General features: G+C 38.7%; 1 protein-coding gene across 1 annotated transcript in view; it reads right to left on the minus strand.

The window, feature by feature from the left end:
• Window positions 1–11401, minus strand: part of Srsf12 (serine/arginine-rich splicing factor 12) — a 67383-nt gene that overhangs the window by 6329 nt on the left and 49653 nt on the right. Inside the window, exons 2-6 of the mRNA XM_013510715.1 lie at window positions 11116–11288; window positions 9818–9840; window positions 4351–4455; window positions 2249–2352; window positions 1943–2084 (exon numbers count right to left, since the gene is read on the minus strand). Of these exons, the coding sequence (XP_013366169.1) occupies window positions 1943–2084; window positions 2249–2352; window positions 4351–4455; window positions 9818–9840; window positions 11116–11288 (547 nt within the window). The remainder of the gene's footprint in view (window positions 1–1942; window positions 2085–2248; window positions 2353–4350; window positions 4456–9817; window positions 9841–11115; window positions 11289–11401) is intronic.

The raw sequence follows: 11401 nt of genomic DNA on the forward strand, positions 1-11401 counted from the left end.
GATTACAGGCATGTGCCACTACGCCCGGCTACAAACTAAATCTTTTTCATCAAGGTTAGCAGATTATTATCCAGTAATTTAGAATGGTGCTGCTTAGATATAAATATTTTACATTGACTTTCATCTTTGATTTATAGACTAAACTATTTTATATCACTCACCCCATTCTATATTTAGTGTAAACTATGCATGAATGTATGTATATACACAGGTACATAAAATATAAATTCACAGTAATCTAAATTTTTGAACATATATGCATGTCCTCTATGAAGCTTGAAGCCATTTTGGCATTAGTGCTACCTTCCTATACATAAGGCATACAAATTGAAAAATAAATATAACTTTGTATTTGAGATAGAAACTACTTGTGATTTTTGGTTTTATTTTTTGACACAGGGTCTCACAATGTAGCCCATGCTGATCCTCTTGCTTTAGCCTCCCAAGTACTGCAATTACATGCACATGCTACCATGCCTATCTTAGAAACTCTATCCTAGTTCAAATCTCAAACTGCCAATCAGTATCCCCTAGTCATGGGACAAACTGAATTACTCTAAGATGCAAGAAAGATCTGTAGTGTTACTATACCAGAGAATGAATAACAAGTTTCCAGTTTCAAATTATGCTATAGCTGTTTAGAAATAGTATTTTACTTATTTTATTAATTGCCGATCCTGACTTGGGTTCCCTTGGCTTATCAAAGGAGTTTAAAGCTTCCCCACCTTCAATACCTACCCAAGGATGGGCCAAAATCAAATCATTTGGTCCATACCAGAGAAAAGGTACCTCTGTGATAATGCAAGATTTGAGGGTTCTGACTAGGTCACATTTTCTAGCAATCAGAAATTTAGCAATTTTCTTAGATATTAAAAGTCATAATTGTGAATGTGGCTCCTTCGTACGTCTTCTTTCCACTTAGGTGAAGAGGAGCCAGTCCACTTCAGTCTGGTCTGTAGGGGCTGGAGACAATGAATCCAGCTCTGGTATGTATACACTAGGGAAGACTTTTTCTTGTCTAATCTCTGGGAGTTGAAAAATGGGAGGACTAGAGAAGAGGAAGTAAATAAGCCTTGGAGACCAGCTTTGATTTGAAGCTATGCGGGCCTATGTAGTTTACACATACTACATGTGTTCCAGATCTAGTCAGAAAGCAAGGTCTGTTTTAAATATTGACGATTCTTTGAGAACAGAATTCATCTTAAAATTCTACATGCCTGTGAAAAATTAAAGGATTAAAATTTAAGATACATACTATTAAAAATTTAGGCATGCCAATACAATTCCAGTTACTATTTCACTAACTTCACCACGTAATTAATTTCAATTGTGATTTATTATTATTCTAAGAGAAACCAGCCCATGGTTAGCAAAACAGATACTTGCAAAGATCTTTTCCCCTCAAATTTACTACTTATGTCTTCCTACAATATTACTATACTTGGAATTTGGTCTTGATAGTTTACCTTTTAAATAAATTGACTTATATTAATGTTAGTCAATCCTCTTTCACAATAACATTTTATTAAATTGTAGTAATTTTCACAATTCAAGATTTTGATAACTTTTTGCGAGACAGGGTCTGGCTATGTAGTTCAGCCCAGCCCTGAACTCACTATGTAACCCAGGTTGGCCTCAAACTCTTGGCAATCCTCTTCCCTCAGTGCTGGGATTACAGGCATACACCGCCATGCCCAGCAAGACTGTGAATTATTGGGCTCATTTAGGAACATTTTAGTTACCTAGAATTCTTTACCTTGTTTGTCAAATATACACACACTCACATATTTTTTTCTTTTTGAGACAGGGTCTTGCTATGCAGTTCAGGCTGGCCTTGAACTCACAACAATCCTCTTGCCTCAGCCTCCCAAGTGCTGGGTATCCAGGTGTGCACCACCGCACCTGGCCAAAACAAGTTTTTAATCTTCTGTTTGGTACTCACTCTTTAAGGCTATCTGAACGCCTCCTGTTTCTTCCCCATGAAGAACTTCTACTTCGAGTTCTCCTTTGACTGGGGCTTCTTGACCTCCTGTGATCAGCTGGAGAACAAGGATGACGTTCTTTTGATTTCATTTGGCCTGGTGCTAGAATGTGAAAAACAAGACTTGTAACAATTCATTATTTGAAAACCACAGTAACAGCCAATCAACTAGGATCACTTGCTGAAAGAATTTTAAATTTTAAAAATCTGCCATTGCTGTAACTCATTCTGCTGAATAAAAAAGATCTGATGTTTAGTCACACTTACTTTTGCGATCACCTTGTGCAAACTGTATTTCAATTTGACGGCCACATACCCACTTTCTATTGAGGTTATAAAGAGCATCTTCAGCATCTCGAACATCTTCAAATATGACTAGCTGTTAAGGACACTTTGAACATCAGACAGCAAGTAAAAGTACTTTTAAGGTATACATGTAAAATGAAATTAAAGGGAACAACAAGTTCTAGCTATTACATTCACATCTTCACTATGAACAATCAGAGTGAAATTCACTTTTATTATTATATAAGTACTCTATTAATATTTAGGAGAATAAACGTCTTTAAAAATGAACAAACATGTAACTTTTTGTTTTTTTTGCAGTGCTGGAAATTGAACTCACACTGAGCTACATTCCCAGGCCTATTTGTTTGAGAAGGAACTCACTTAAATCACTAAGTTATACAGGCTGAGCTCAAACTCCTGTCTTGGTTTCCCAGAGTGCTGGGATTACAGGTATGTGCCACCACACTTGGCTTGACTGTACTTTTAATATATTGATGTAGCTACAAAATCCCTGTATAATTTGAAACATGCTATGAGAAAAAAAAAGTTAGTCCCAAATTAGCTGGCATTATTTTTTTTTAAAGGCTGTTTAGAACTCATTCCTTTTTTGTTGTTGTTTTTAATGGTAGTAGGGATTGAACTCAGGGTCTTCTCACTGAGCTACATACAAAGTTCTTCTGCATATTTTATTTTGAGGCAGGACCTCAATAAATTGCTAAATTGCTCATGCTGGTTTTGAATGCATGATCCTCCTACCTCAGCCTCCCAGAGTGCTGGGATTACAGGCCTGTACCACTATGGCTGACTTCTTTTCATAAAAAGGATCCATCAGGATTTTCACTGAAAATATCAGCTTGCAGAAACCTTTACTCTGAAATTAAAATTGTTCTTTCATTAAAAGATTTATAATTATGCCATTTAAGATAAATCACATAAATAAGAGTGCATACATACAAGTTGTTCCCATAATCCCAGGACTGAGGAGGCTGAGGCAGGAGGATTAAAGGCATTTGCTTTATTTCAGTATGAGGCCAGTTTGGGCTACACAATGAGTCAAAGGCCAGCCTCAACTATATAGCAAGACCCTGTTTCTGTCTGTTGTTTATTTATGTTTGTTTTTGTTTTTGAGACAGGGTCTCACTATGTAGTTCAGGCTAGTGTTGAACTCACTATGCAGTCCAGGCTGGCCTTGAACTCACAGGGATCCTCCTACCTCAGCCTCCCAAGTTCTGGGATTACAGGAATGCGCCACCATGTCTGGCAGCCAGACCGTGTTTCAAAACAAAACAAAACTGCACATATACAAATGAGTTTGTAAAAACTGATTTAATCCTTCAAAAACCAAACGCATGTTTGAACCTATCACTTAATCCTTTATGTTTTTACTATTTGGGATATAAGTAGAAAAAAACATAAAAACGATCTTCAAACTTCTACAATTACATACACTGGTTTGAAATAACCCACTAAACTCCCTTAGCTATATAAATTATACAATATTAATCCTTGTATAATATATATTAGCTCTATAAAGGATTCAATATTTCAGGAGGTTATTAACTACTTTTTTAAAAATAGCAAACAAAATAAGCTCAAGAAATGCAATATAAAATAAGACTGGCAATTACCTCAATGTCACTTGATCTTGAACCTTGACCTTTACTCTTTAAGACTTGCAAGATGGACTTTATAAGAGATGCAGAACCAACAAAATCAGACTTGGCTTTGACTCTCGAACTCTGAGTAAATGTAGGAAAGCCGAAGTCTCAAAGTTGGCTTTGTCTTTTGCTTGATAAAGACTTCCCTCTTCCAGGTCTTTATATCTGTGTACACCCTCCCTCTTTACTCCTTGATGCTTGAACTTTAGGTGCCTTTTGTCTCGCCTGCTCGGGTTATGCTTGACTCTAGCTAACAGGTTGGTTCAAACTGGGGGCGCTTGCCAGCTACTGTGGACTGCTTTAGATTTTCTGAGATAAAGAAATAAACACATTTAGTTAGGCAATGTTAATCTTACAACATACGCTCCTGAATACATATAAGCAAATGTACACATATTCACATGCACACAAAATAAAGGATATTGAACATAAGCAAATCCTCTTGGGCGGCGAGTGTAGAAGTCAAGTGGAATGTAAACGTCTACTATAGGGCCATATCGACCAAATTCACGGCGCAAGTCCTCAGGCCTGAAGTGTTTTAGAAATAGGGCAAAGAAATATGAATGGCTGGATTAAAGTATCTTGCCTACAGAAATCTAGTTGCAACCTTCAAAAGAAAGTACATCATCTAGACCGGCATTATCTGAAACTTTCTTACAAGAATCACCCAAGGTTTCTATTGCTTTTTTGTGTGTGTGTGTGGTAGTGGGGATTGAACTCAGGGCCTTGGGCACTCGAGGCAAGCAGTCTACCATTGAGCTACATCCCCAGTCCCCACCCAAGGTTTTTAAGCAGAAACAAAGGAGGAAAGGAAAAAAAACCATATTCGCAGTCTCTCTGTCAGACACTCTGATCAGGAAGTCTGGGTTAGGGCCTGGATGCGTGTACTTTTACAAGCACTCCAGGTGACTGCCGCGCTTAGTCAATTTCGAGAAATGTCCATCCAGCACATCCACCTGTGAAAATTACTCCAATTACGAGACCTAATAGTTTCACCAAGAACACATTCATTGGCTTCACCGTCACCTCACATTTCTATTAGTCTTACTTTCAAACAGCAACAATGAGATTCTAAAGAAGTCCTAAAATTATTTCTCAGACTTTAAAGGACAAGAGAGTTTTACTATTAAACATAAAGCAAAATATTGTATTCTCAAAATTTACAGGTATTTTGAGCTTCTTATAATGCCTTCTGCTGTAATAGGTATTGAGAAGGGGATACCAAAGAAATATACATCGTATCTGTCTTCTTGGAGCTACAATTTAACTAAAGAGTGACAGTTACAGTGTATTTATACAGTAGCCACTGGTCATCTTAAAATCAGGTAGTTCTCACCAGAAGTGGTGCTGCACGCTTGTAATCCCAGCACTCGGGAGGCTTAGGCAGGAGAATCATCACAAGTTCAAAGCTAGTCCGAGCTACACAGTGAGTTTAAATTCAGTTTAGACTACATAGTGAGACCCTATGGTTGTTAACAGGTGAGGACACACATTAATCCTTCTAGGGTCACGGAGCCAGCAATGACACAGCTGGAAACAAACTTCTATAGCTTGACACTACTCTGTGTTCTTAACCATATGCCACATTGGCTCATGAGGATGACAGAAAGCTGGCCATGTTGTGTGCACGCTGGTAATCCCAGCACATGGGAGACTGAGGCAGGAGGATGATGAGCTCAGACTAGCCTGGACTACACTGAGAGACTCTATCTCAAAAGAAAAAAAAAGATCATAGGGATTGTGCATCAAGTTTTGAGCACAATACATGGATCAGAAAAAAGTCGTGTAATTCAAAACATACACAGAGTAAAGAATCAAAGAACTGCAAAGCTGTTGCTTGGGCAAACAGAAGGAAAACATCAGTGACAAAAATTAGACAACTGGAAACAAAGCTGGGAAGAGGTACAAGAGAGGCAGAAATGGCAGCTTTCAGATTTAGAAATGCAGACTGAGCTGAGGGGGAACATTCGTAAGAGCTCTGTGCGCAACTGGAAACAGACTATGCAAATTATATTAATTTTGTTTTCTCTCAAGAACATAAGTGATGAAGAATACAGATGAAAATTTACGCTTCACTACATAATGATTTAACTAATACTGACTAAGCATTCAATCTATGTTAGGAAGAACAGGCCATATTAAGACACACTTTAATACAATAATGTTTCTTTGCCTTTCCTGGTAGACTGTTAGCTTTAAAGAGCAGGGATAATGTTGTTTTGTTTTGTTTTTTCCTCTTTCACTTATTTATTCAACAAGTACTTACTGGGCACCTGTGTGCCAGGCCCTAGGGATGTGGTGAGGAATAAAAAAAGAGTCATTTCTGTTCCCATAATACATACACTATACAACAAAGATTTTCAACTGCTCATGAATACTGGAATCATCTGTGAAGGGGATGCTACAGAAGCAGGCACCCCAGCCCGATGCATAAACTCTAGACCTAGTTAGTGGTGCTGTACACCTGTCATCCCAGCTACTCAGGAGGCTGAGGTGGAAAAATTGCAAGTTTGAGGACAACAGGAACAATTTACCAAAACCCTGCCTCAAAATTTTAAGATTTTAAAATAAAGGATTTCAGTGGCAGAATATTTGTCTAGTATGCACAAGGCTCTGGGTTTAAACCCCAGTACTGTTAGCAAAAAGAGAAAATTTTATTAGGCAATTCTGAGACTGAAGATTGAAAATTACTGCTAAAGCAGGTATCTTCATCAGCATATCCCTACTTAGCACAGCTGATGGGTACAGAGTAAAGCACTTAATATGTGTGTGTGTGTGTGTATATATAATATATATATTTGCCTATTAGTGAGTCAATATATTATGGCTACTTTTAAGAGTCAAGGAGACGTAGGGTGAGAAATTAAGTTACCTAGACAGGTACAACCATTGTCAAGTCAGACTGCAAAGCTAGAACTCAAATGAAGGTCCTCCAAGATAACCATCAAATGTTGGTGGCCAATAGGAAAGGGATCCTGGGTAATATAAGGAAAAAGTCTGGAGCAGTGTGTGTCACAGAGGTTTGGAATCCTAGCAAGCAAGGATGATGGTCCGAAAGAGAAACTCTGAAAGAGCTTTCTCTCATTCATTGTCTTCACCTCCCTTACTTCTTAGCTGTTTTGTTTTCATCTGTTTCTGCATTTTGGGTGTGATCTACTTCAACATTCAGAGATTATATTTAGAACTGTATATACTATAGAGAATAATAAAATACATGCAGTATATATCTACCAGCAAGATTTATTATGGCCTTTTCTTTTTCAGTGCCGGAGGCTGAACACAGGGCCTTGCATACGCTAGCATTCAGCATCACCCTAGCCCCTTCAAAAACTTCTTAAAGTGCCAAACGTGCTGCAGTGCACATTATGTCTGTGCTTCTTGGAGTTCTGCTAGATTTCTGGCATGCATCCTTAGTAAAGGAATTGGTGGGCTGGAGAATATCCCTCTCTTCAGTCTCTGTACTCCACAGGATGCAAACAACTTACAGCCCCAAAGCTGGAATTCACACAACTCTAGTTCTGCATTCATACCTTTCATTTCCTGCCATTCTGAAGGACACGGAGTACATGGGGATCTCATTATAAGTTTTAGTGGTTTTTTGTGTGTGCTTTTTTTGTTTTGTTTGAGATGGGGTCTCATTATGTTGTCCAGACTACAGCTTTGAACTCCTGGGTTCCAGCAGCTCTCCTGCTTCAGCCTCCCAAATAGCTAGAACTACAGTAAGATCCAGCTTTGCTTTACTTTCAATTTACCTAATGGCAAGTGAGCTGCAGCATGAAAGGCCATTTGTTTATTTATTGACAGGGTCTTGCTATATGTAGTTTAGACTGGCCTTGAACTAACTAGCCCAAGCTAGCCTCAGACTTCTGGCAATCCTCCTGCCTCAGCCTCCCTAGTACTGGGATCATGGGCATGTGCCACCATGCCCGGCCCAATAAGTCATTTATTTCCTTAAAGATCCATGAGTTACAGTAGTTTTATTATTAATTCTGTATTTTCTATGTAAAGTAAACTAAAAATGCAGAATGGTTTTGGTTCTACCTTCCCAAGTTTTATCTTTTATTTTTCTTGACGTGTTGCACTGGTTGGGTTCTGTAATAAAATAGGTTGAATGGATGTTGTGAGAGTAGGCACCCTTGTTTTGCTCCTGATCTTAGGGGGAAAGTGTTCAAACTTTCACCATTAAGTTTTGTGATTAGCTTTAGGTTTGTTTTGATATTTATTTATTTATTTATTTATTTATTTATTTATTTATTTATTTTGACATTTCTTTCTTTCTTTCTTTCTTTCTTTCTTTCTTTCTTTCTTTCTTTTTCTTTTTTTTTTTGTACCAGGAATTGAACTTAGGACCTTGTGCTTGCAAGGCAGGCACTTATGTCACTGAGCTATATCCCCAGCCCCATAATTTTTTTTGAGACAGGATTTCACTATGTAGTCCTGGCTGGACCTGAATTTTCTATGTAGCCCAGGCTGGCCTAAAACTCAAGATCCCCTGGTCTCACCCTCCCGGTGCTAGGATTACCTATATGCACCACCATGACCAGCAGCTATAGGTTTTTATAGATGCCTTTTATCAGGCTGAAGAAGTTCCCTTCTATTTCTAGTTTTCTGGAACTTTTTAATCATAAATGTTGCTACATTTTGTTTAATGCTTTTTCTACATCATCAAAGTATATAGCCTCATATATACTGTGATTAAAGAATGCTGCTAAGTAGTCCAAGAGGGACTTGACTTGGCTCCCCAACCTAACATAATGTTATGTATCAAAATGAGAATGCTACATTACTTTGGTCCATTAATTAGCACATTATTTTTGCCATTTAAAAATTACTCCTCTATACAGTACAAGGAAGAAAGACATTAAAATTAGTATTTTCCCAATCTACATTTTGTTTCATTCATGAAAAGAATCATAACACAAAATTTAAACCTTCTTTTAAAAATTTCTTCAGTTCTGGTCCCCAGTTTCACCGGAGCTTACCAGATTTTACACTAATCCACAGCGTCTTCTGCTTTATGGTATACACTAAAATGGACACCAGGACAAAATAATTTTTTTTGTTTTGAGACAGGGTCTTGCTATGTAGTTCAGGCTGGCCTTGAACTTGAATTTGTAATTCTCCTGCTTAAGCCTCCCAAGTGCTGGGATTACTGGCATATGCCACACACCTGACTTACTAGAAAAATTTTACTGAAATTTGGTTTTCTTTTAAAACTAATTGATGGACCAAAGTACTGTAGCATCCCCATTTTTATACAGAACATCATGTTAACTTTTTTTTTTAAAGTTTTGGGGATTGAACTGAGGACCCTGTGCCTGCTAAACAAGCATTCTATCAATGAGCTACACTTCCAGCCCTATTTTCTTTAATATTCTAAAATCTGAAAAACACTTTGGGATAAAACAAAATCAGTCATATCCTACCATTCACTTTCTTTCCGGTCACATTTTCTATAGTTTTTCCTTTCCTCATTTTTTATATAACTGAAGTCATACTGCGTATATAATTTTATACTCTATCGGCTTAGTTTGATATTTTATCCCAATTTTTTTCTTTATGGGTATACTAAATGTTACAGTTAACATAAGATGTGTTAAGGTGTCATACTGACAGCTAACTTACACTGTATACAACCTTGTACAAAAGGACTAACACAGGTTACATGTGATAATTCTACCTAGCATCACTCACTAGCTAGGTACTCTTTGGCAAGATATTTAATCTCATTAATCCTGTTTCTTGTTTGTAAACGGGGTTAAGAAAGAACACACAGAACTCATGTGGAAATTTAATAATATATATAAAGTTTTTAGTTTGCCACTTAGTAACAGTGAACACTTAATAAATGTGAAGAATTAATACAACATCATCTTCTAAATTTTGTTACCTTCTCTGTGGCAGCACTAAGAACTGGTGAAATAACGGAAAAGGGTATCAGTAAATCGCAAGTATTAGTCTCAATACTCAATGACAGATTAGCTAGACCAAAGTTTAGTTGTCAGTGCAGATATATTTTATGTAGAATACGTCTTTTTTATTTTCTTTGCAGGGCTGAGGATCAAAACCAGGGACCCATGCATGCTAGGCAAATGCTCCAACACTGAACTATATCCCCAGCCTAGATATGTTCCATTTAGCGAATCTAATGTTTACATTTTAAAAACTGTGTGGAAGTATGAAAATGCCAACATATTGTAGTTTCTAAATCTACAAAAGCTGTAATTTTTTATTATTCAATTTAATAAATGCTAGTATCTTGGAACTGAGGTTACACACAAAGTGCAGATTTCTGTAGACAGATGCGGTAACAGGGATTCAAACCTCTATAGGACAGCCGTCACGGACGCCCAATACCAGATTCTGTTCATTTTAGATGGCACAGGTCCTCACTGACTCGGTACTGCCCACACCATCTTACTGTGCCTTACGATCTGACAGCTACACTCCTTTCTGTTACTCTGGCTGGCTCTCGTGGCCACGGGAACTGGAAAGCACTAGGTTTTTCTTGTTATTTTGCAAACACGCCAGAGCGTGAACCCTCATTCAGTTTTCAGGTAGTCTGGTTTTTTTGTTTGTTTGTTTGTTTGTTTGTGTTTTGTTTGTTTGTTTGTTTTTTCCGGTACCGGGAACCGAACTCACGACCTTGCGCTTGCCAGGCAGGCGCTTTTGCCACTAAGCTAAATCCCCAGCCCCTCAGGTAGTCTGTTTGACTGCGAGATTTTTTTTTAAAAATCCTGAGCAAATCACAAAATTTTGCTTTTCCCTATACAGTAATGTTCCGATATACAGGTTTAGAAAATGAATGTAGAACACAGGTATCTTATAGATACTAACTAAGGTACACGGTACTAACGCAGTCTACAGTTGTGACATGTATTTTGGTAAGGATCAAGCAAGAAATACGTAATATTTACTCTTCAAATGTCAACTATGATCATTCCAGATTCCTACAGAGTCAAGAGCTGTATACGCGCGTGCCTGTCTAGCCCAGAATAAGTCATTAAAGCGCCAGGCTTCCGATCTCTCATGTACGGTAACATAGTATTCCAGAACTAGAAAGGCAGAGGCAAGTGCGAAATTAACGCGTCTATTAACGCCCTCCCCACCCCCAGTTCCCTCGGCTCCCACTGAAGGAAAAGGCGCCACTGAAAAAGCCATTCCTCGGCGTGTATATTCAGACACTACGGAGACGCGACCCCCAAAGGGGGGCCCCAGGGCCAGGGACCGCGCATCGGCATCGCCAGCTAAGTTCACCCGAACCGTTACACAGGGTGTTAGTGCTCCGATCTCTGACTGGTCTTCAAACGACGGTGTGGCAAGCAGGCGCGCCAGCGCCTCCAGGCAGCGACGAGCTGAGGCTTGGCAGATTGGGCTGAGAACTTCACGGAGAAAGGTCTGATCTGCCCGGCGGACGCCCCGCTGCGTGCGGGGCCAGGCTGCGTGAAGGCGGCGCGGCCGCTCCGCCCCGGCC

This window comes from Chinchilla lanigera, unplaced genomic scaffold (assembly GCF_000276665.1).
Source record: "Chinchilla lanigera isolate Chin_1 unplaced genomic scaffold, ChiLan1.0 scaffold00010, whole genome shotgun sequence".
Lineage (NCBI taxonomy): Eukaryota > Metazoa > Chordata > Mammalia > Rodentia > Chinchillidae > Chinchilla > Chinchilla lanigera.